The 25,482-nt window shown below is 28.4% G+C and overlaps 6 protein-coding genes across 19 annotated transcripts; 3 read left to right on the forward strand and 3 right to left on the reverse strand.

Moving 5' to 3' along the window:
* Positions 1-763: 763 nt before the first annotated feature.
* On the forward strand, positions 764-4,309 carry LOC118069439 (multiple coagulation factor deficiency protein 2 homolog). 2 transcript variants are annotated; one of them, XM_035087567.1, is made up of 6 exons: positions 764-867; positions 967-1,368; positions 2,501-2,692; positions 3,579-3,755; positions 3,838-3,924; positions 4,003-4,309. In XM_035087567.1, the coding sequence occupies exons 4-6, from the start codon at positions 3,604-3,606 to the stop codon at positions 4,244-4,246; spliced, it is 483 nt and encodes a 160-aa protein (XP_034943458.1). In that variant the 5' UTR covers positions 764-867; positions 967-1,368; positions 2,501-2,692; positions 3,579-3,603; the 3' UTR covers positions 4,247-4,309. The 2 variants fall into 2 exon arrangements, with proteins under 2 accessions (XP_034943458.1, XP_034943459.1); XM_035087568.1 differs by having other exon boundaries at positions 2,520-2,692.
* NO66 (Bifunctional lysine-specific demethylase and histidyl-hydroxylase NO66) lies at positions 4,303-6,776 on the reverse strand. Of its 2 annotated transcripts, none has more exons than XM_035087555.1 (3): positions 6,634-6,776; positions 4,495-5,994; positions 4,303-4,413 (listed from the first exon to the last, which is right to left on the reverse strand). In XM_035087555.1, exons 2-3 carry the CDS (start codon positions 5,992-5,994, stop codon positions 4,342-4,344), a joined length of 1,572 nt encoding a protein of 523 aa, XP_034943446.1. In that variant the 5' UTR covers positions 6,634-6,776; the 3' UTR covers positions 4,303-4,341. The 2 variants fall into 2 exon arrangements, with proteins under 2 accessions (XP_034943446.1, XP_034943445.1); XM_035087554.1 differs by lacking the exon at positions 6,634-6,776 and adding an exon at positions 6,084-6,218.
* On the forward strand, positions 6,319-7,064 carry galla-2 (MIP18 family protein galla-2). Its single transcript, XM_035087569.1, has 3 exons — positions 6,319-6,517; positions 6,594-6,673; positions 6,743-7,064. The coding sequence occupies exons 1-3, from the start codon at positions 6,397-6,399 to the stop codon at positions 7,010-7,012; spliced, it is 471 nt and encodes a 156-aa protein (XP_034943460.1). The 5' UTR covers positions 6,319-6,396; the 3' UTR covers positions 7,013-7,064.
* A 67-nt stretch (positions 7,065-7,131) lies between these two features.
* Positions 7,132-9,380, reverse strand: OXA1L (OXA1L mitochondrial inner membrane protein). The gene is made up of 8 exons (XM_035087556.1): positions 9,100-9,380; positions 8,733-8,964; positions 8,427-8,615; positions 8,216-8,359; positions 8,060-8,145; positions 7,706-7,972; positions 7,476-7,635; positions 7,132-7,394 (listed from the first exon to the last, which is right to left on the reverse strand). The coding sequence occupies exons 1-8, from the start codon at positions 9,166-9,168 to the stop codon at positions 7,237-7,239; spliced, it is 1,305 nt and encodes a 434-aa protein (XP_034943447.1). The 5' UTR covers positions 9,169-9,380; the 3' UTR covers positions 7,132-7,236.
* Positions 9,342-11,092, forward strand: Naxd (NAD(P)HX dehydratase). 9 transcript variants are annotated; one of them, XM_035087562.1, is made up of 3 exons: positions 9,342-9,366; positions 9,849-10,832; positions 10,952-11,092. In XM_035087562.1, exons 2-3 carry the CDS (start codon positions 9,898-9,900, stop codon positions 10,998-11,000), a joined length of 984 nt encoding a protein of 327 aa, XP_034943453.1. In that variant the 5' UTR covers positions 9,342-9,366; positions 9,849-9,897; the 3' UTR covers positions 11,001-11,092. The 9 variants fall into 9 exon arrangements, with proteins under 9 accessions (XP_034943453.1, XP_034943457.1, XP_034943452.1 ...); XM_035087566.1 differs by lacking the exon at positions 9,342-9,366 and adding an exon at positions 9,600-9,619 and having other exon boundaries at positions 9,860-10,832; XM_035087561.1 differs by lacking the exon at positions 9,342-9,366 and adding an exon at positions 9,602-9,675.
* A 212-nt stretch (positions 11,093-11,304) lies between these two features.
* NKCC (sodium potassium chloride cotransporter) lies at positions 11,305-24,329 on the reverse strand. 4 transcript variants are annotated; one of them, XM_035087551.1, is made up of 16 exons: positions 23,523-24,329; positions 17,030-17,173; positions 16,898-16,958; positions 15,882-16,137; positions 15,382-15,635; positions 14,772-15,215; positions 14,359-14,590; positions 14,035-14,156; positions 13,665-13,864; positions 13,443-13,590; positions 12,999-13,240; positions 12,613-12,933; positions 12,413-12,516; positions 12,181-12,295; positions 11,847-12,107; positions 11,305-11,758 (listed from the first exon to the last, which is right to left on the reverse strand). In XM_035087551.1, exons 2-16 carry the CDS (start codon positions 17,161-17,163, stop codon positions 11,623-11,625), a joined length of 3,030 nt encoding a protein of 1,009 aa, XP_034943442.1. In that variant the 5' UTR covers positions 17,164-17,173; positions 23,523-24,329; the 3' UTR covers positions 11,305-11,622. The 4 variants fall into 4 exon arrangements, with proteins under 4 accessions (XP_034943442.1, XP_034943443.1, XP_034943441.1 ...); XM_035087552.1 differs by lacking the exon at positions 23,523-24,329 and adding an exon at positions 20,055-20,485; XM_035087550.1 differs by lacking the exon at positions 23,523-24,329 and adding an exon at positions 21,795-21,995 and having other exon boundaries at positions 11,306-11,758.
* Between the last annotated feature and the right edge of the window lie 1,153 nt (positions 24,330-25,482).

Here is a 25,482-nt window from a genome sequence, read left to right on the forward strand (position 1 = left end):
ACTATTTGTTTTTATAAAAAAAAAAAAAAACGAAGAAATATTATTGAAAATTTTGTCATGGAATTTTATCGTAAATTTTACTAAAAGTTTCATTTGATCAATTTTTTTTTTCATCCAAAACTATCATCAATTTTTCAGCTGAACCAACAAAAATCCAAAAATGAAATCTACCAACTTGTTCCATATAAATGCAAATCACTCTAAAAATTTTGATTAACATAAAATTCTAATTGTATTTTGGTTTTGTACACCAACTCATTCTTCATTTAATGATACTCATTCTCCTCCAACATAACCTCTCTTGACCAAAATATTTAAAACATTTTCCAGCAATTTTCCTGGAACATAATAAACAATATAAAACTTCATAAATGAATGCTCTAAAATAACCTAAAAAAAAAAAAAAATAATTATCAAGAATTAAAATATTCATCATGGTCGGGTGTACCACAGCATAGCTCTGGAATCAAAGAGACAGATAAAATGAGTAAGAAAAGAGAAAATAAAAATAAAAAAAGGACAGATGAAATAGTAAATATAACAAATATAGATGTCAAGAGAACAGGACGAAATATCCACACTCCTGTACATTGTTTGCGGCTTGGAATCAATAAGAGCATAGCTTTAGGCTACGCTTGTTTCCATGACGACCGGAGAGCCATCCTCCCTTCCTCCCCCTCCTCCCTCATCTACCACCTTCTATTTCTCTTTTCTCGTCGATCTATCTATATATGTAAATCTGTCTTTTCTCCCTTGCTCTCGATTACCACTCAAAAGTTGCCAACCATATTTTCAATACACCGATTTTTATCTACTCAAGTCAATCCTCTGTACTGAGACTATCGATTATATTTATCCATTTCTATGGTAATTTTATCGTTTACATGACTTTTGAATTATTTTCCAAAAGATACAATATTTTATATAAAACTCAAAAAAATTAATTTTCGATTTTTTTTTTTATAGGTTATTTTTTTCGTTTTGAATTGAAAAAAAAATTCATTTTCAATTTTTATGGATGATTTAATTGAATTTTATTATTGTTATTGTTTTTCTAATGAATAATATGATGATTTGGTGGCAAAATATTGACAAAGATTGTAAAAGAAAAGTGGAAAATCCGAAAAATAAGTAAATACCCGCTCTTGGGTATTTCGCGCAAGATTACATTCACGCAAGCTCAAAGAAAAACGTCGATAATCGGTCGCGCGTGCGAGCCAACGAGTATTGTAGAAAATAGCCGGGTAAACATATCGAGATAAGCGACCCTGGAACGATTGAAAACAACGTAGGTCCAGTATCTATATCATCAATCGTGTGTAAGAGAGGAAGAGACTGAAAAATCAACTAAAAAGATTAAAAGCTCAGGTAAAAATTTTATGATATTACTCTCTTTCATACATACTTTAAGCATCTAAATATTTAACCAACTACAAACCCCAACAAATATGTCCAAGTATTCCATATGTTTTCAATCGATTATTAGCCAAGTGCAACAATACATTAATTTATTATTAAAATATCATAAAACTAATCAGGTTTTATCAATTAATAAACAATAACTAGAAATAAACAAGTAATTATTTGAATATAAATTTTCCAAGTTAATTATGAATTAAATAAAAGAAACTATTGGATACTATAAAAGCTCTAAATATTTCTAGAATTAAAAATTTATAAATAAAACACTAAAAAATGGTTATCAAGTATCCTGGTACTGATGCTGAAAGTGAAACTAAAAGGATAATGTTGCCAATGAAAAATGCATATGAATGAAAAGCAAAAGAAGTCTATCTCGATGTGGTTTGCATGTTAGTTGGAATGATGAAGGGCGAAAAATTAAAAAAAAAAGAAGGTAGAGGAAGAGTGGTGATGGAAGGACGATAGTCACGGGGATGAGATCAAGCGCCACCGAGTTGGCTATTTAAAATGCATCTACAATGATAGTATCATATTACGTTATTCTCTATTACTGCTACTTGACATTGCCATTGCTAATGATTGTAATCAGCTTAAAATTATAAAATTATCAGATATTACCTTATTAATTAAATAATAAATTATTATTTAAATTGTTAAGTTGATCCATCAACATATTCATTCTCTAATTTTCTCATCCTAAAATAAAACAACGTTAAATCAATTACTCTTAAAATACTAACATTTTTATAAATTTGATTATTTTATTGTTCTCTGATTATTTAAGACAATAATTACTCAACAAAAATTTTATGTAATGATTCTTATTAACATTTTATTTTTAAATAAATTTAAAGCAATAATTGATGAAGAATATTTGTAAGAAAAATTAAAAATAATTTGTCTTAAATTTGATATTCTATTTTATGAGTAAAGATATCATGTAATTGTATCTCTAACAAGACTTATACGGGTGATCACAAAGTCTCGTTTGTAATTTTTATCATCATCCTTCCACTTGTATGTACGTTGTCAATCTCGCCATTCGTTGAATGAACCAAATGATATAAATTATTTATAGATTTCGACACTACTCTCAGGTCGTGGGGTAGATCTCTCGTTCCAACTACAGGGTGCTAGCGTGTACCACAGGGGTCCACTTGCAGAGAGCTCAAAGTAGGAGAAAGTGAGTGCGACGACAGGTCCTCGGGGAACTCACTCAACATATGCATTCCCGGTCCAGTGGATCCCACTAAGCTCATAGAATTGATTCGTAAGTACCCCATCGACAAATCCTGTCACTTACATTGGTGTACTTTAACACCTACATCATCATCATCATCAAGCAGCTTCATTTGTTTTTTTAATCATCATCATCATTATTATTATGATAAATTATTTTTTCTAGTATTTATTTGTAGCAACTTGAACATTTGTAAAAATGATTTTGCAACAAGTAGAGTTTGATAGACTAGTATATCGCTAGACCCCCGGCTGTCACCAATCTAAATCAATGGGCTTGTGGGTAATCGCATAATAATTACCGTGAACCCCTCGATGGCCCATCTGTCGATGGCCAGGGGGGCGTTTTGATCTACAGAAAAGTACAGAATATTCGTACTAACCCCCTTGATTTCAAGTACATCAACGTTACCCATAGATTCAAATAAATTCAACACAGGTTTCAGCTAATGTCAAACTATAAAGTTTTAGATTGATAAAGAACTAAACTCTGACGAACAAGTATCTACTTGTTGAAAGCAGAAAAAAAAAGGCTAAAAAATAGACATAAAACGAGTGTAGTTCATTGATGTACTAAATGCAATAAAATTTCAATTTAAATAGTCATTTTATGTCGAGTAAATACTTCAAGTTATTTTTAAAAAACACATGGCCATTTTTTTCAGTAGTTTTTAATCGTAATTTTATTAAATGGAGAAGGTCATGTCGATCCAGTTAACACTTCCAACGGACTAAGTAGACTACAAAATCAAATTAACTGGGCTACCTTGAATTTTTTCACCATTGTGAATCATTTAAAAGTTTTCTGAAAAATAAAACTTTTAATTGAAATTATTTTTCCATTACAAAATAATTAAATATATCTTTTTTAAATTGCAATTCTATAAATGCTAATCTAATTTTCTTTTGATAACAAGAATGTTCTAGCTTTAAAGTTGAAAGATGTTGATGATACTTTTACTTGGACTACACTTACAATCATCTTGGGGCTTTCGAGGACCTCATCATCCACAGAGCTCTGTTTCACATCATCATTACGCACCCCAAGCAGACGTCAAATTGACTCACGACTCTCAATTACTACACGATACCGCGTAAATACATTAATTGTCTAACTAATTGCTAGATAATTTTAACAATCAAACAATATAACAGGCCATCAATGATCTATTTCAGACATTTAGCTGAAGATATGAATAATCTTGGAGAACATTTAGATTTATCCAAAATGAGTGAAGAAGAATTAGACTTTTATTACTTCAAGTAAGTTAGAATTAATTAATTATTAATCATTAGTTCATTAATTTAAAAGATTATTCATTGATTTTTAAATAATTTAAGGAGCCATGATGTGGACAATAATACTAAATTAGATGGATTAGAAATGCTCTACGCAATTCAACATACTTTTCACGAGGACGATATTCATGAGACTGATGACTCTATTCCTTTAATTGTTGATTTGATAGACCGAGTATTAGAAGAAGACGACTTGGATAACGACGGGTACCTTGGATATGCTGAGTATGTTTTATCTCGGCAAAGTTCAGAGCGACCAAAAAATTTAAAACTTGATATAAAATAATAACAAAGTTGAAATATTTTACTCTTATAAATTTTATGAAATAATTAAAGTCTTTGTAATCAATATTAATGTTTTATTTTCAACAGAGTATTTATCTATTCAACTTCTAATAATGGCACATCCGTTAGTACAATTGATTTTTCCCAAAGATCTCGAGCAATTTGGACCTAAAAAAAAAGTTTAAAATGAATTTATATTAAATTAATTGAATTTGTTTAATCTTTCATGAAAACTAATAAAATGTATACCCTGTTATCTTCTTCATTGACCGGTAAGTCATCAACTTTAATAAAATTAGGATAAGTACGAATAATTTTTTTTATCGCTGGCACAAAAGCATCTTCAACTTCTAAAAATTGCAGGTCATATTCATGATATTCTTTAGAATTATCACAGCTATAATATAGCTTATAAGAATTATCATCTTCATGAACTAGTCTTACACAATGTGCTCTTGCTAATCTTATTTTAGTATCAGGTTCAATTTCTACTCTATCCACCACTCTTCCTTCTTTAGCCATTCTTTCTCCATTTTCTAGAACCGAGCATTGAGATTCCTCTGGTGCTAATGCTGGTGGAAGATAATCATGAATTTGATCTTTAGCCATTTGATCAGCAGCTGCGTCAATGTCAATCATTGCTACAACTTGTTCTATCACTTTTTTAGTCATTTCTTGAAAACTTTTACGAAAGTCCGATGATTTCTTCTTTGAATGAACTGCACCTATGTGGTTCAAATAATTTAAAGGAAGACCTCGTCTTAGATCAGGTTTATTAGCAATAGCTTTATTTAGAGCTGCTGGAATGAGTTTTTCAAGAAAATCTCCCCAAGAATTTTTTTGATAGACACTAAGGGTTATATGAAGACTATGAGCATCTTCCAGTGTTTCTCCCTGGTGGATTGTCCCTCGAGGGAAGTACAAAAGGTCGCCAGCTTCAACAACAACGTCCAGTATAGGTTCACCAATTTCAGACTGTTTGAAATTTTCTGACGAAAGTCTTGGCAAAAATTCAGCATCATTTCGTGGCTTATATAATCTCCAACGTTTTTTACCTTCAATCTGTAGAATAAAAGCCTCAATATCGTCATAATGCGGTGCGAATCCTTGACTTCCAGGAGGTGTAAGGTAAAAGTTAGCCCCCACAAAACAATTGAAATACTCTTGGAGTGTTGAATTTAATGTGTGAATTTTTGGAATGAATGTTTGAGGATTTAACATTCTGACTGAACAACCATTAGAATAATAATCCCATACTACACTAGAATGCGCTCTTCCTGGAGGATTATGAGTTTCTCTCACACCATTCGAGTATGATGTTATATCAAGATTTTTTGTATAAAGAATATTAAACTTTTTTAGAATATCATCTATCATTGGAGTTGACATTAAAACTTTGTAATATTTGCTAGATTTGCGCTGAATATGAAGAGGAGCTCTTTCCCAATTTTCTATGAAAAATTCTGATGGAGATAGAGGATAAATCAGCCATTTGAATAAATGATTACTTTCATTTACTGGATTTACTGTATTCATATTTTCACTAATATCATCTTTTTTGTTTAAATCAGGACTTATTTTCGTTTCAATAATTTTTTTATCCGGACTTTGCAACTTCTTAGGGGTCGATGTATTTAAAGGTTGTACTTTCTTTTTTTTAGTGGAACTTTTTGGAGATAATGAATCAGAGCTTTCACGTTTTTTGGAGTAAATAGCAAATGCTGAGACTTCTTCAGTAGATTCAGACATCTAAAAACAATCGAATAGGTTAGAAATATCAAAACAGGATGAATTCAGTTAAATGTTGGAATAATTTTTAGAGTAAATGATTATCTTACAGTTTCTAAGGTAACATAAATTGTTAGTATAAATGATTATAAGAGTAATAAAAATATTTATATACAAATTGATAATGTATAAACAATTTTAGTTACAGTTGCAAAATTTAAAATTGTTTAACACGCTCACGTGTGTTTGTTTATTAAAATTAATTCAAGATGTCACTACGAGCACACATGATAGAGGGCGCTGATGCGGAATTCTGTGCCCGCAAAATATGAATTGAGTAAACAATGACACATAACCTTTCAAAGAATATGCGTCGCAGTTTATTGTATAACAAATTTGTGAATATAAATAAATAATACTACAATGAGTGACAAATTAGAAAACATAAATCCTAAGTTATATGAAAAAATTGTTGATCGTCAAGTGACTGCTGATGATGAAAATGAGGATATTATTGATGAATTCGATGCTCGAGAAATTTTTGGTACGTTGACATAACCTTACATAATAATATTTTAATTAAACAATTCTAAATACTATTTATTTGATTTATTTTTTAGATTTAATCAAAAATATCAATGATCCTGAACATCCTCTTACCTTAGAACAACTTCACGTCGTTGAACAAGATCTTATTGACGTAAATAACTGAAGCAAAATATCTCTATTAGACTATTTACTCATTTTAATCTTATCAAATAATTCGCAGGTAGATAACAAAAAAAATACTGTTAAAGTAAACTTTACACCAACCATTCCTCATTGTAGTATGGCTACAATCATTGGTTTATCTATCAGAGTTCAATTGTTGAGAGCATTACCAGCGAGGTTTAAGGTTAGTGTTGAAGTATCTCCAGGAACACACAATGCTGAATCGGCAGTTAATAAACAATTAGCTGATAAAGAAAGAGTTGCTGCAGCTTTAGAAAATTCTCATCTTGCCCAAGTAATTAATCAATGTGTTAGTGTTAAATTTTAAATAATTAAATATTATTTACATCTATAATAATACAAAATAATTCTTATATTTTATCATGTCTTATTATAGAATGTAATATTTTAATCTAAATATTAAAGAAATTATTGTTTAAATATTTTTTTTATTTTTATATGTATTTATATTAAACAATAACTCTATTCAACTATTATAAAAATTCCTAAATTACATAGAAATCATATTAATCCTGTAGCAGGAAAAAAAATTTAATTCTTCTTCACAGCTTGAACTTTCTTTATATGCTCCACGATAGGATTGTATTTATAAGTTTTCTGAGTTGGTCCACGACCAGCTTTATTGAATTGAATTGCATCCAATTGTGCTCTGTCACCTAACTCTCGTGCCATTTTCATGTTATGTATACCTGAAATGAGACAATTATATTTAAACTATTATCTATATTATCCATTTATTAGTTAAAATAAATCGGTATCATGACTCATACTATCTTTGAATCCTTGTTTGAATGGTTTCTTTATTAGAGCACCAGGTTTATGTTGTATTTTTACTGGAATTTTGAAAAATACTCTGACTGCTGGTATTCTCAAGATTAATACTTGAATTAACGAATATATATTTGTTGATAACCAATACCAAGAAATAGCCTAGGAAGAAATGAATATCTAATTATTTAGAAACTCTAATAGATTATTAATGAATCTGAATTAAACTTACTGAAGAAAAGTTAATTGTAAATGGTAAAATAATCACTGGGACTGCCAAGATAACATATTTCATCATGCCTATTGCTTCTAATGAAGGTGTATCAACTCCGGCTTTAATTGTCAGAAAAAGTGTACCACTTGTCATTAATGGTAAAAGAAAATATGGATCGGATACTGTTAGGTCTTTAAACCACCAAAGTCCACCAGTTTGCATACTTTCTACTGGTAGATTAGCCATTTTTTTCAGTCCAAAGAAAAATGAAGCAAATATTGGAAACTGGAATCAAACCGAAACAAAAATGAACAATACTTATACAACTTAATAAGTTTAACATAACTGTAGATTCAAAAAAAAAAAACTTACTTGGAAAAATGGGGCGATCAGATTTTTTATAGGATTACATTTCTTGTCTTTCATAAATTCCATCAATTCAAAAGTATGTCTTGCAGCTAGAAAATTGAATTGAAATAAATCCAGTAGAGTGAAAAACAATTAATGTAAGTAATTGATTAATTTTACCTGCTAATTGATCACCACACATTCTAGCTTCTGTTAGATCAGCTTGAATTTTTTGCATCTCTGGGAGGACATTGTGCATGTGTACTGTTTGCCTTTGAGAGTAAATTACCAATGGAAAGACTAATGTTCTTATAACTATTGTTCCTAAAGATAAATAATTATTATTAGCAGTTATATTTTATTTTTAAGATATAAGTAAATAGAAGATTACCGATTGTTATGGATGCCCACCAGGGAAGATCACCAGTAACGTGTATAAATTCTAACATCTGCTGAACAATACCACTTGGATACCAACTACCTAGTCCAAGAGATGCAAAAGTCGGTTCTCCCAATTTGTTTGTTAGATGAACAATAACTTCTTCGACTTCTGCTGCTGGAGGAGGTGTTACTGGAATATCTATACACCATAATAAACAATGTAAATAAAAGTTAACACTCATTAATCATCATCTTTATTCAAAAGAAGCCATTTATGATTTAGATAGAATGATACCTGAAAATGTAATATTTTTACCTGGAATTTTATCAAGTAAACTTTCTGAAGCTGCAGCAGTTGAAGCAGCAGTATCTACCATTTCTTCAGAGACATTCTGAACATTTGTTTCGTTAGTACTGATTGATCTTATAAATGAACTGCTGAATACCGGAGAATATCGAGTTAACCTGTTCGATATTGAATATCGAGAAGTAGCTATGGGATTTCTTTTATTGTAACATGATATATGCAATGATTTACGAAGAGTTTTCTGAAATAGTTAAAATGATTGTTTTAAATATTATTTTTATTACAATTTATCGTATTACTATGATACTTTATGCAAAAATATCAAATTTGTTTTGAAAAAACTTGGTATAACCTCAAAAAAATGAAGTAAATTTACCTGTGCAAATGGACATGTTCTTGATAATAATTGATTGTTAAAGCACAAAGATACCCTTGACACCATCATTTTGGTGTGTTTACTTGTATTAAATATTTATTTACACACGTTTCTCTTGATAAAACGCAATAAGATCCATTAAACAATGGAGTTGTAATATAAATTCTGCTCTCTCCGGTACGCACAGATGCTCAGTCTAAAAACATGTGTATGGATAAGTGTATGTGTGTGTGTGAAAATTATGATTTCAAAATAATAGCGTGAAAGGTAAGAAATTTATACTAATTATTAATCATCTTATTTATTGTTAAATAATTTATTGTTTATTATTAATGATACAATAATTTGTGAACGAAATTTTCTGTTGTTGATAACTTTTCAAATATTAGCTAGCTTGCATGTTTACCTTTGCGTTTGTTGGTATAATTTTTCTCTGTTTTCTATGCTCAAATAATTAGAAATCCATTTATCATTTATCCAGTCAGTTCTCAGTTGTTTTGATGTTGTTATCAAATTTGAGGTTAAATTATTTGCACTACTAACTTTTGACTTTTGAAAAAATTTTTTAAATTCTTAGTAAGTTTATGATATTTATGGCATTTTTAGTTCTACAAAATTAAAAGAAAAGCTGTCGATTTTTCTTGAATATTTGGTATAAACATTCAATTATTATTGGCCAAAAAAATAAGTAAGAAAGTTCATGATTTCATTATTCAAATGAACTTGATTTTTAAAAAAATTACCTGCAGGCTTTTGACAGATATACCTCAAGCCACCGTGTCTTCTTCACTACTCAAAATGTCTTCTCAAATTTCTCTGGACGAGCGGGTATTGAAATCAGTTCGAAAAATAGTTCCATCATTAACAACAACTAAATATAAAGGTCAAGATGGTCGAATAGGAATTTTTGGAGGTAGCATGGAGTATACTGGAGCTCCATATTTTGCAGCAATGAGTGCATTCAGAGTTGGAGCAGACTTGGTCCATATATTTTGTTGTAAAGATGCAGGAGTTGCTATTAAATCTTTCAGTCCTGAGCCAATAGTTCATCCTTTGTTAGACCATCCAGATGCTATTCGCCAGATCAAACCATGGCTGGATCGTCTGCATGTAATTTTAATCGGTCCTGGGTTAGGACGTGATGATAAAATATTCAAAGTCATTACAGAAGTGATAAGTCTATGCAGAGACTTAAGAAAGCCTCTGGTGATTGATGCTGATGGTCTTTATTTGCTTTGTCAGAAGCCAGATATCATACGAGATTATCCTGGAGTAATTTTGACTCCAAATGCTATGGAGCTCAGCCGGCTTATGAAAGCTTTTCTTGATAGAACAGTTCAACCAGCTCCAGTTGCAAAAATTTCTGATTTAAAACACTTGGCTGATTCCATTGGAAAAAGTGTTGTTATTTTAAATAAAGGAGCTAAAGATATAATTGTTGATGGTCAGAAAGGTTCTGAAGCCATTTCTTGTGCTATTTCGGGTTCAGGAAGACGATGTGGAGGTCAAGGAGATCTGTTATCTGGATCCCTTGCTGTTTTTTGGTGGTGGGCATTGAGTGCTGGACCTAGTGAATGCTCGTTAAATCCACCATTAGTTGCAGCTTATGCTGCTTCTAGGTTGACTAGAGAATGCAATGCTGCTGCTTTTAGAGAAAAGCAAAGGTCTATGTTGACTACAGACATGCTAGAGCAAATTCATCCTGTTTTTTCAAGACTTTTTGAGATCACCAAGTGAGAGTCATTTAAATACATCAAATTTTTATTGTGATAATATAATAAATAATTCGGTTTTATATTAAATAGATTTTACAATAAAAATCTATAAAACTTTTAAAATAAATTTCTTTTAGATTGTCACCTATTTTGAATCCAAGAAGATCTAAGAGTGAAGATATTTAATGAATTTTTATCTCAAAATTTTTTAAAACTATTTATCATTTATTTAATATTGATAAATTTTAGTGAATATATTTGTAAGGGGCCAAAATAACGAATAAAAAAAAAGTTTTCTAATCTTTTAAGAATTGGTATCATATATTTTTATTGTTACGATTATAAATAAAATATTTTAATATTTTACACATATATATCTTGATATCTATAATGTTGAAACTTAAATGTCTTTAAAAAATAACAAATACTGTTCATTTCATTCTTACAGAGAGTGTAATATACTAATCGTGAATAAATTTTTTTTCATTTATTATTTATGGCATTACTATATGTTTATCAGTTCAACAAATTCGTTAACATTACATAAAATTTTAAAACTTAAAAACTACATATTTATGTATATATACAAAGCGCATTAATAAAAATAACAATTAAAATAATCGGTGTCGACGAAATAACTAATTAATAAATAAATAAAAAAAAGGTAAAATATCTTTTTAAGTAATTAATATTACTATTTTGTTCATTCAGGCGATATTATGTTGCAAAAAATTTCATGTATGATTTTATAGTATTTTTTTCTTAAGTCTCTTAATAAACACTTAGTTATAATTGTAAATTTTTTAGACTAAGAATAAAAAGTTAATACCGATGTGTGATTTCCACGTATCAAAAGAGTAGGAGGCATATCTCTGGTTAGAGTTTCAAGCCAGGCCATATATAGAGGGGCTGAAACAGCTCCTTTTCTTGGCATTGGGAGAGACCTTTAATTTTAAAAATACATTTATTTATTAATTGCTATTTAGTAAACAAATATTTAATAATATGTTTAAATAGAAAAATTATACATACATAAATACCAGAGTAGATTGGCTAGAATTTTCCAATAATAATTCTCTCAATCGTAATTGACGATTTGTTTTATCTTTTAATGTGTGTAATTCCATTTCGGTGATTGTACAATCTGTCGTGTCAGTTGTATCATGTTTACAGAAATCTGCAATTAGTCTGTCAAAGAAATCCTGTGTTTCTTGTTTAGGAGGTACACTAATATCATCAACCATTTTTAAACTTGTATACTTTATTCTAAATTTGGCCAAAATTTCTGCCATTCTGAAGATAAACAAAAGATAATATTTATTATTGAAGTTCTTTGCCGATTAATAGCATGTATTCATCAACTTACTCTTTTTCTTCTGCTGCAATTTCTTGTTTATGATTAGCTAATGCAAATATTCGCATTTGACATGACTCCCAATTAGATCTTGTGCTGATAATATATGGCAATAAGATTGTCAAACCTTAAAAGAATAATTTCATTGATTAAAATGATTGATTTTTTTTAATTTTCAAATAAAATGTTAGGTTCATTTTTAACAATAAGTGAGAGAATAAAATAATTGTTTTGTTTTTATTACCTCCATCATCATAAAGCCACCAAACATCAATAACTCCATTCTTATGCTTCTTTTGGAATATGCTGAGGTATTCTGTTTCAGCAATTACTCCATTTCGTTTTTCACTGCAAGTTTAATTAAGTAATATAATTATTTATAATAAACACCAACATTTTTTAATACCCTTAGGAAAATGAATATTAAAAATAATTAATACATACTACAATAATTTATCAGCTATATGTTTCCTTTTATTTTTCAAGTGATCTCTAGCACTCATATGCGTTGGAGAATCTTTAACAACATGCACAGAGCATTCACTTTGTGGTAGGTAATGACTTCCGATTACTGGTACACTTTGAACTCTTGTAATTCGGCTGCTCATTGATAGATCACTATCAGCATGCATGAGAGTATTTCCGGCGAGATCGTAACTACTTTGTATTAGTTGTTCCTCGTCAACATGATTAGAAACGCTTGAAATATCAAGTCCATTTGGTAGTCGTAAAATTGCAACTGCCAGCTTTTGGTCAAAAGCATCACTGTAATTTACAATTCAAAAAATCAATATCTATTTATTTTTTATTCGTTGTAATAAAATACTTACTGAAGAACGTTGAAGAATTCTTGTAAATCTTTCTGATTACAAACAGCCCAATCATTTTTGTATCCCATAAGAACGATGTTGGGAACCAATTTACCAACTCCAGCAGCTTGCATTAAAGCAGCTGATCCTCTTTCTAAAGTTACATTGCCTATAACTTGATAGAATGATTTAATTCGGTGACGATTAAGCCATTCATATCCACTTCTTAATCTCGTCAGTCTTGATCGGTAAGACAGAGGTACCTGTTGATATAATTTATTCTTCCATTATCCAATCAGCGAATTAATTTAATATTTATTAAATTTTTACATGCAAATATATTAATGCCAATTGGTTTAAATTATGCAAAGATTATCGTAATAGATACTAAGTGAGTCAACTGAACTAAAATTATAATTTAACTGTGATTTTTGAAATTTATAAAATATTCAAATGTGTTATTACCGAGCAAACTTCTCCAGCAATAAGAAGAGAGTTATTTTTAGTAATAAGGTTGGCTAGATGAAGCAAATCTGGACGTTTTTCTGGAAATCCGGAGAGTGCTAAAATTTGCGGTGCATAATTTTTCACGTGTTCATCAATGGTGTTTAATCTAAATAATGAAAACCATCAATCTAAATCCACTACTTTGTGTAAATAAAATTATTTATTTATTTTGGTAAATACCTATAGACGACCGATAAAGCAGTCTTATAAATTTGTGCTTGAGTACTGCTGCCCCAATTAACATCAGGTTTATTGTAAACAACAATCAGGTAAAGACCAAAGATAACGACAAGGGTTATTATTGATGATACCCAATCAATTAAAAACATAAATGCAACACAAAGGAAAAATCCTACCAGGGATAACCATGTATTGTAATACTGAAACAGAAAAATTAAGTAATACTTCTTTTTAAAAGGATTGAGAATCTTTAAATTAACATTTAAATTTAACTATTGCTAAATCATCATAGTAAGATACAGTCTTGATATATTTAGGTATATTAATAGAAGAAAATAGAAATAATATTTATCATAAAATCATCAATTACCTTAAATGTTGGTCTCCATCCAATAGGACTAACCAAACCAGCATGAAATGTACAGAAATTAATAAGAGCATAAGAAGCTAAGTAAAAAGTCGAGATAAGAGGAGCAACTGCATTGAGATTTGCTGCAATAAATCAGATTTTATTATTTTACAGCCTATTATTCTTTATTTATCTACGCAGTAATTAATTGTCACTTTATGATTTAATTGGATGTTAATTTAATAACGTAATATCTATGATAGAGTAAAAAATAGTTTATCTCTGATAATTAATAACTATTTATGTACTTTATGCGATTTATTTTGTTTGTTAATATGATCTTACCGATTAGAAGGAAAACTGCTGCAACAATAAATGTTAGAACATAGCCACGATAAGGTTCACCAGTTTTTCCATATCCTTTGCTGAAAAATATTAATCCCGGGTAAATTCTATCTCTTCCAAGAGCTTGGATAAGCCTTGGTACTGATAATAAATTTGTTAATGCAGTAGAGAGCGTAGCAGCAAAGCAACCAGCATAGATAAAAGGACCCCACACTGACATTAATTGCATCACCTATAATTCAATTGATTAATCAGTTGATGGCTACTTATTCTGAATTGTGGGATATTAATTAAGAGAATATATCAATAATGCATGTAAGAGAGCTTCTCTATGTCAATTATTTTGATGAATAGAATAAAACGGAAAAATATTTTAAAAATCATTTTATTAAATAAAAAAAAAAAGTACTTACAGAGAAGCTGTTATGAAGTCCGTATTCACAATTTCCTGGTAAACAATCAACAATGGTATTGTTGGGTGATATTATACCACTAGCATCACGGACAGCAGCTCCTCCAGCAAACAGAACAAAAACAATATAACTTATCATAGAGATAAGAAGAGATAAAAGAGTTCCAATAGGAATACTCTTGGCTGGATCCTTCAAATCTCCAGAAATATTAGCACCAGCTTGAATTCCAGTAACAGATGGAAAGAATATGGCAAAAATTGAGAAAAAGTCGTGCGTAGTGTTCTCATACGTTCGATAATCTGAACCCCAATTCTTTTGAAAAACTTCCCATGAAAATCCACTAAATCCTTTGGCTTCTTGTTCGAGGGAGTGAGGGCCTATCAGGGCGCCGATTATAAAATCAAATATTGCGATCACGATGATCGCTATGAGGAAATTTTGTGCCTGAAAACGAACTCAATTATAAGTTTTGTAATAACTTTTTTTTTAATAATAATTGGAAAATATTATTAATAAACATCAACAATGATAATAAAATTTAACAGCTTAGCTTTTTTATCATTCAATGGGATAGATTTGAAGAAAAATTATGAAATATGAGTAAATTTACCTTCGATTCCCATTCCATTCCAACAGCACAAATAAGAATCATCACAAAAAGAGCAATGATGCCGACAATCCTAACATCTGTTACCTTATTATCGACAATCTTTAAGCCATGTTCTCTTAAGAGATCATTAAGAGAATCACAAAATCCAATAGTATTCATCGAAGCAGCCACTGAGTTAGCAAAGGCAAATACTAATCCAATTGAAGCACCAAATTCTGGTCCAAGGGATCGGGATATAATAAAATAAATTCCCCCTGAAAGAAAAATTCATAGCTCATTTAGTTCAATTTTTCTCGAATATCGAAATTATTTTTATGGTTGATGAACTAACTATTCAATTGATTCAATCAATTACATATGATTTCAGGACAATTAATTGTCAGGTCAATAAGACAGAATTTAAAAAATAGCGATTAGATGAAAAATAAAATAAAAATGATTCGTGACACATAAAGGAAGGCACACCTTCTGTGAAAAATAAAATTGCAATATCAACACACCTCCCTTGACTTCGCCATTAGTGCTAATTGCACTGAGACTAAGTGTCGTAATAACACAGACAACTGCAGATATTCCAATAATTAATAGTGACCAAGAAATTCCAGCTTGTGCTACAATCCATGATAATCGAAGAAATAACATTACACCCCAGATGTTGAGTAGGCATGGTATTAAAACTCCTTGAATCCATCCCAATTTTATTCCTGCGTGACTTGCTTGTCCTGATCCTGTTATAGCTGCTTCCACGTTTGTATCCTATCAAAATAGGTTTCGATCAATAAATAAAAATACACTTTTTCCATTGAAAAAAATAAATGTATTGCTTTTTTCATGTTTAAAAAAAAAAAGGCTTTTATCATTTAAAAGAAAAATAAAATAGACTTAAAAAAATATTGAATTAAATTGTTATCTAAAAAAGATTTTAAAAATGTTTTATGTGCAAAAAGTTTCTTAGAAAAGATAAGTTTCTATTGTTTTTAAGTACTTGATTAAATCAGAGAATATGATATTAATCTTTTCAGTCTTTGAAATTCCAAGAAAAGTTGTGATTTAATTTTTAATAAATCAATGTAGATGAATGTCAATAGTTAAAAGCAACAATTGACGTTTTATAAACTAGAAATAAAAAACAATTGAGAGCAGCATAATAATTATTTCCTGTGGTTTACCGGGATTCATGTATTCTAATGAATAGTTTAATGATTAAGAAGGATAAACAACCTAATTAATCAATGGGCAATAAAGCAATAAAATACATTTTCATATGTATTTATTGATATCTTTGAGTTGGTGTGAGAGTTTACCGGTTTTAACCAACGATAACTAGATGCATCAGGTATACATTCATAAGCTGTGCAATCTTTTTTACTTAATAACCAGAATAACTACGGCAATGAATGACGTATTAAATTAACACCTTCAAGAATTGATAAATATATGTAAATAGGAAGAAAGAGAAGAGAAGAATAATAATTCGATGAGTTGAGTTAAAATTTTTTTCATATTTAAAACTCACTTTGACAGGATTTCCATCGTGTAATTCACATAATGACGGTCGTTTAGCTCTTTTACTCATCCTGGAGATAGATCAAAAAGACTTTATTTAAAAAAAATATTTATTATACATGATAGGTATTTTAAAGTGTACCTATAATATTCCATTCGTGGTACGACATCCCACAAGCCTGTTACACTTAATGTCATGGATGATTTCTTGGCATTAATGTGATTCTGAGTATTCGCCTCTTCTGACCCATTTTGATTTTGAAATGTTCCCTCCATACCGGGTATTCTGTAATTTAATTTTTTTTTTGATTTATTATTTTAAATCTAAAACCACTTGATATCAAACAAGCTTTATTTTAAATTGAAAATCAAAAATTTCCACTTGAAAGTTGAGAATATGTCGATAACAATGAATAATGAAAATGTTGATGAATAGAAAAATGCTACGCACAAGTTAGATCAATTGATTTTCATCTTCTACATCAGTAATTTTTTAATTAAAAAAAGAGGGAAATGTATCGACATAAGTCAACTTGATATTTATCAAAAGCATTTATTTTCTATAGATGAATACTCCCTGTTCTTGTCTTCCCAGAGGATAAAATCATCCTGAAGATTTATGCCTTGAAGCACTTTCAATATTTACTGTATTGATAAAAAATTTATTGTAATTGATAAAATAATTTAGGTAAAGCTATCCTTGAATATCACATAGTAATTTGGATTATGAAAAAAAGTTCTAATAACCTAAATGATAAGAATAATAACCTTATTATGAATATAATTCATTTTATGCTTGACTTTGCTAGTAGTTATTATAATTATTGTACTTTTCTTAGAACTCATCTTGCATTTTATTTACATTTCACACTGTCAACTCCTTGTTCAATAATTAATTTGTTTGTTCATGGAATCAATCATGCCAAGATGATTAGACATTTGTTCATTCTGCATTATTAAATTTGACTATTAATCATAAATTATAATAAATAGTTAAAATAATGATTTTAAAAATTTATAATTGCTGGAATGAATTAATTTTAAATCGTTATCTTTAGTGGTGTTGGTTAGGGATACTTATGATTAAATAACGGTTTATAAAAGTATTAATTTAAACCCTAGACCCAGTCTCCCTCTGGTGATGTCAATTAACATGATTAAGTAATATTCATTAGTTTGTATTGTGATCGCATTAATTATATTTTCTCGACATATCGAATTTATTGCTCATAGTGATTTTAATGAACTCATGTTTAATTAATTTCTTCAATAATAATTATCTTAACTGCGTGATTTTACTTAAATATCTAAGAATTCTTGTCTGTTCATTGATGATATAAATGAAGAATAGCATCTATTAAAAAGCTTTCACGATTCATAACAAATGTGCATTACTATGTGTTACCTTACCAAAACAAACATTCTATTCATCAACATAACATTGCATTCTTTTCACTGAGATTTTATTTATTTCTCTACTTGATCATTATTACAATTAATTAATTACCATTAAAGCTTGTTATTTGTTGCTAATTATTTTTCTAGATGAAAAAAAGTATTATTACAAGCAAAAATAAATGAACCAAGTGTTATCATGATGGAGAAAAATATTAGTTTGTTTTTCTTATGGCAGAAAAAAAAAATTAAAAGTTCAATCTATAGATTAGGAACTATTGAAGTAAAGTAAGTTGACATTTCCTTATAAAAATGATCGAAGAATATCAACTTTATAGCGACAAAAAATTACTTTCAGAAATAGAAGACCAATGGATGACAAAGTGCACTCACATATTGAATATGATTTTTTGTTATTTTCTATTATGGATGATAAGAAGAAAACTTGATGTAATTTTTTACGATTCATTGACTATTTTGATAAATGAATCATAACAATATATATTTGTTTCAATTAATTCAACACTTTTTGCAAATTTTAAAATTAAACAACACACTTGTTGGTCTAGTAGCCATTGAAGAAGATATTTTAATTAAGAAGAAGCAGAAATATTTTTATTGGTATAAAGATGAAGACTCGAAATTCATTCGCACCTTTTAATGGAATTAATTAAAAAATATTGAACTGAAGTAAAAATATTTAGATAATTGGTGAAAAAATAGAAGTGAAGAAATTATTTGCAGTGCAAGAGAAAGTAAAAAGAAAATAAAGCATAAAAGCTCAGTAAAAGAAAACTCTAGGGGGAGAGTAATGACAGAAAATAAAAAGAAATCTGGGCGTCTCTTGTCTATTTTTCTGGACATGGATCGATCACAAAGAATTACTCAGTCAGGAAGAAGAAGCATAAGAAGATGGTATTTCATTGATTATACACAATACATATATGTGTATATCGATGTCGTATAAATGTATTCATAATGACGCTAGCTCTCCAAATAAAACGCAATCTAACTTGCAACGATTTTACTTAAACATTTTTGGCTTCAATCCTAAAATTAATTTAGCACGTGTATATTATACACCGTGAGTGAAGATGCTTTCATTCATACAATATTATTCATCCTAGAAGAGAAATGAAAAATAAGATTGAGTAGTAAAAGAAGACAGCTATTGTAATAACACAAGGTCAACAAACGTCCAATAGAATTAAGATAATAAAAAAATATTTTCACTACTTCATCTGACATTCTACTATCTATTCTATTCTATCTATTTTATTGTAGTCATTTCCTGATGAAATGCATCAAAAGAAGTATCTAACAGTAGTTGGTTTATTTTTATCAGTAAAAGTGAAAGCTTTTGTTGATCTTTTTGATTCTTTTTAAATTAAAAAATTGTCAATTACTTTTAGTTAAGCTTCAGTAGATAAATGAATTCAAATTCTATTTTTCGCTAAGCTTTTTCCGCATCATTTTTTACTGCTCGGTGGATTTAAATCTACGATGAGTTTCTAGAATAACTTAAAATAGTTTTGAAAACATCAATGGAATTTTTCAGAGTTGTTTCACTCATATTCATTCTCAAGAAAGTTGTAAAAAAAAATAATCAACAAATTCTTTGAATAGAAATTGCCAAAAATGAATTTAAAAATATTTTTATGATATTTTTCATCATTTATTTAATAATTGTTGATCAATTTTTTATTACGTACTATGTAACGGTAATATTGAATGAAAAAAAATTTTTTTTTTTTTATCAAATATTCACTTACATTTTTGCCAAAGCAATGTAAATAAATCCTTAATAAGTTACTGAATGAATCCTGGGTTTCATCACCATAATATTTATTGATTCACACAACTAGATCCAGAATGTAAACAATTGACTGGTTCAAATTAAATTCTGATCTTCAATGAATTTAAACTTCTTCAAATTCAAATAATTTAGGTAATAATTTTAAAATATCTCTTTACTGTTATTTAATTAAAATATTATCCACTGAATAATTAAAAGAAATTATTTATTTATTATTTAATTTAATAAATAATTTTTTTCGTTTTTTTTTTTTCAACAGTATCGGACACTCTAAAAACACTTTGGCAACCGAGAAGATAATAGCAAAAGGGAGGGTCAATAGCCCGAGACAAGAGTCGTGTCCATAGAGATCTTAAAAGTTATCCTGATGCCACGAGTCTGTTGATCATGAAACTCTCTGTGTCCATATACTCCCTCGGTTTTCTATATAGCTGATTCATCCACTAAGTTAAGGAAGCATGCGTCGAAACTTCCCTTTCTCCAAAACAACTAAGGGAAGTAAAGACGTATACACTACTCATTAGAGAATTTCTATTGCAAAACTCTACACTTCTATGACACACACGTGTATTTCTCTCTTCGTTAACTTCTAAATATATTTATCAGCAAGAATTTATATTGAAATTCTTTCATAGTAATTTTTGATGATACTGATACATATTTCTATTACATTTATGTTATCTTTTTTTAGACATTGCATTAATTCACCAGCATATTCATGAAATTTTCTCAACTTCAGTAACTGTTCTATTTTTTTTTTAATATCAAAATTAGTTTAAATTTTCTACAATTAAAATAAAATAATAAAATTATAATAAAATAACAGAATAGTTGGAAATAATTATCGGTTTTAATTAAAATTTATTTTATTATTTTTTTAAATATTTCCAGATAAAATTTTAGAAAATCTGTTCTATAAAAAAATATTATCATTTTTCACTCCAAAATATTTTTTCTATTATTTTTACATTTATTGTTGCAATTTTTATCGCATCCATGACATGCATGAATTAGGAATAAACTTAAATTTTAATGTTATATAAAAATGTATATCTATTAAAAAATGATCATAAAAAAATAATAAAAATTAGGTCCACGTGTATTGAGTTCACGTGTCTCAAAAATTAATATCAACGTGATATATCCCATCATAAACAGAGAAAAATTCATAAATATAATTTTATATACCGATGATCTAATGAGTAACTACTCTATGTAGAGATTGATACATTAAAATTTAGATAAACAAAGCTAAAATCAGAATGAATTTCACTAGACTTTGTAGAATCACCCTGATTGTTATTGTCCATCTTCTAAACCTTCTAGAAATTTTTTTGTCTGCTAAAAAACATTGTCTACTGGATTTAATCTAATTATTAATTTTCAAAAATCAATGTATATATTTTAATAATTCCAATTAAATTGTTGGAATATATTTTATTAATTAATCCAGCAAAATTTATATCAAAACATGCTTTTTAAATCATCATAAAATTTATCTAATCAAAAATGATTCTATTCTTTATCAAAAAATTGCCTAAGTAACTGTGAAGTGTAATTCATTCAAAACTATTCAGCTTAATTTTAACAGATTACCTGTTATAAATCATTCATACATGTGGCTTATTAGATTCATATAAACCCGATAAATATTGACATTATTTAAGCACTAATTAAAAATAATTTTTCAGAATACCTGAACACCACTGAGGACTTTTTTCTCTTACTCGTCTTCAACGTCATTTTGATGAAATATCAGAGGCCTTGTATTATATATAAAAGGTAAGAAGAAAAAAAAACGAATGCACTAAAAGTTGATACTATTTTTTATCACTTCAATATATGTCTTCTCTCATTCACGGCTCGCGTTTCAAACTCGACTATCTCTGTTTCAGGACATCGCTGGCAATATATATACACTGTTGCAAGTATACCTTTCAAGATACACATGTAAGTTAGCATCGTTCAGTTTGTAATAAAGAAAGAGAAAAGTTTTATCACTCAAACAATCGCCTGCAGATATATAAAAACATTACTGATTATAATCTGTCATTGTCTCTCTCTCTATAACATTTTTTTTTTATTTTCACAACTAGTAATTTTTTGATTTTTCTGGATAATTGAGATAAGATTACATTAAACACTTGAAATTAAAACAATTTGTAGTTGTTTATAGTCTTTGTTTATCACTGGATTAATGATTTCCGTTAGTGGTTTAATCAATCAAGTATCAAAATTATTTTATAACTAAATTAAAAATATTATCAACTTCAATAATTATCAATTGACTTTTAGCAATGTTAGAATTAAAAAAAAAAACAATGAATGAATACAAGAATTGTTTGCTGATTGAAATGCACACATCATGCAAACGTTAAAATGTAACTGAAAATTTGTTTAACACGTGAATCATTACAGCTCGTCTTGTTTCCTTATCATTGTTAGTCCTTTGATTATACAATACTTTGTAATATACATAATAACACTTGAATACTTGCCATGATTTAGAAAATTTTAGGAAATAATTTTCCTTAATGAACTTTTACTCTTCATTGAGATTAAAAATAATTGTCTTCATTATTACTAATTAGAATATTGCAAAAAAAATTTTAATTAAATAAGCCAGCTATAATTAAGATGAAATATTCTAAATTAATACTAGAGATTTAAAAAAAAAATAGGGATTTAAATTTTACTATTATTTTAAATGTTAAATAATGTATTAAATAAATAGCTTTGTAATGTTTAATTATTCTAACATATTAAGCTATTGACAAGAAGTTTTTTTTTATATTGTGAACAATGTAAAAGAATGAGTTCGCAAAATGTGGAACGGATACAAGAATAAAAAAATCGTAGATAAATAAGACAACTGGAAGAAGGACACAGTAATTGTTTAAAACATCTCATTTACCATGATTTGAATGTTATTTTAATTTTATAGAGATTTTATATTATGAATATTATCATGTATTATCACCATCTATTTCAATTACATAAACTTAATCACATAATACAGAATACATTTGACATTGATCATCAGATTGAAATGGTAGATAAGATCGTACGATGAAAAAATTATTAATCAAGTAGTAAAAGTAGTTGATATTACTAGAGACTTCTTTACTTTGAGATTCATTTTGCACTTCTTGAGTATCATTATTTTCAATAAATAGCTTTAATAACCAAAAATCAATTAACAATAAACAATCAAAACTATTTTTATTAATTTTATTAACAAAAATTGTTTAGAAGAAAGTTTAAAAAAAAAAAATGAAATAAGAATTTAATTAAATTCTTTTACGCCAAGACAATTTCTAAACTTATCAATAAATCGATGTACCAAAAGACGAGTTTAATCTATGTCAGTATTGAACAATTGATTATTTTATTAGTTAATTATTCAATTGGTTTGTTTACTTACACTTGGCTCGATTCGCAGTGGTTATATTAACGAGATAGAGGAAAGTTTGCGAAACAATGCTGCCTCTTCAATACCACTTTATTTACTAATATGTATCATCGCCAAATCCGATATTTATACCAAGTGACTACCATTCCTTCAAATTAACGACCCCCGTGCACCACTATTAAGTGAGTTAACCCATAGTGAACTTGTACACATCAGCATTGGCGTAAGTCTCAATTCTCAGAGACACCCTCTCTTCCTGAGAATAGGATTAATCATATTTATTAACTTTTCATGCATATTTTCTATCAGTTTGTGTGCTAGTTTTGCCACTCAAAACATTTATTGATTAAAAATCATAGGAATTATGTTTGACTATTTACCAAGTTTATCACTCACTAGATTCTTCCATTCCCAATTAGTTGATTAATAAATGAATAATTAACTTACTAGATGTAATTTGTTATTAAATAAGAGTTTAAGTAAATAATAAATAAATGAAATAGTTAAAAATAATTGTTGAGCATATTTTAGTCTTGTTGCTTTCATCAACTTGTTGAAATGTTAATAACACTATTAACGAGGGTGATGATAATTTTTTAGCACATGTTGATAAATTTAGAGTGCCAGAAAAACTTGAAGCTTGACTGGAAACCACCAGATCTTAATGATTGTTGTCTCGTCGCATTTTAATTGAAGACCAAGATGCGTCCAGATCAAACTGCGTTGAGTAGCCAATCTTTTACGATATATCTATTGCCTTATTTCTTACAGCCATCTAAGCATTTGAATATATTAAACTGAATCACATTCTAACTTTGACTTGAATTTGCATTTTTAGTCGTTACTTATTTATCATAATAATGTAATGTTGAGACAAGGGAAAATTGCTTTGACATTGGTGTTTTTACATTAGTAAAATTATTGTAATCATATTGAAAATAATTGTGTAATAAGAGACAATTATGGTAGTTAGTAATGATAATGACATTGATGAATAGCAGAAGCAAATTTTGTTGAAGTCGAATTTTTTTTTAATAATGAAAAATTAAATTGACTCAGGCTTTCTATTGTTGTAAAATTGTGAAGAATTTTTTTTTTTATTCTCGTAGTTTTGAATATTTTTTTTTTATCAATCACAGTGGAGACTTCTTTACATCAACTTGACATTAATTTGATCAAACTTTACTTTTAAGAATAATTTTATTGGAAACATTGTTTATTATGTTAGCTAAAAAGAAAGAAGATATCATCAAAATGTATGATAGGATTTGAATTTATGTCATAATAGTACTCACCATATTGAACGACAATAAACTTATTTGTCTGGCTAATTTAAAACGTCTCGAGATAATGAAACGATCTAGTAGCTTATTAATATTTTTAATGAGAAAAAGCTCTCAAATTATAAGTGGATCTCATCATAACTAATACGGAAATTGAAAGCTCTGTTATTAATTCGTCTTTCGATGATTGAATGTCTAAGCTCATTGATCTTGATCAAAGTTATTACTATATGTATATATACACAGATTGATACATAATAATATACGAATATTAGTCACATCACTTCTTCATTCGAAATATATGCTTGTTATTTTAAATTATTATAATTCTCAGAATTTCATAATTGGACTGATCGTTAAAAAAAACAAAATTGCACAAAAGTTGGGAATAAAAATCATCAAGTTATAAACAATTTTTTACCTTCATTACATCATACTTATAAAGGAGGATAAATATTTTAATAAATCATGCTGGAACACTTGTGTGGTTAAACATATGGTTTGCTTGGATTTTATGTGATTTTGAGAAGTCTCTAATTTTAGAACAGAAGGTCTTTTAGAATAATCTTAACTCATATGACTATTCTTTTAAATTTTTATTACCAATTTTTCATGAAAAAGACTCCTTTAATCACTTATAGTTATCAACAATTATAAACAAATAAATCTGCAATGTAAACGAATAAATA

This window comes from Chelonus insularis, unplaced genomic scaffold, assembly GCF_013357705.1.
Source record: "Chelonus insularis isolate UGA/USDA-ARS -01 unplaced genomic scaffold, ASM1335770v1 contig_408_pilon, whole genome shotgun sequence".
Classification (NCBI taxonomy): domain Eukaryota; kingdom Metazoa; phylum Arthropoda; class Insecta; order Hymenoptera; family Braconidae; genus Chelonus; species Chelonus insularis.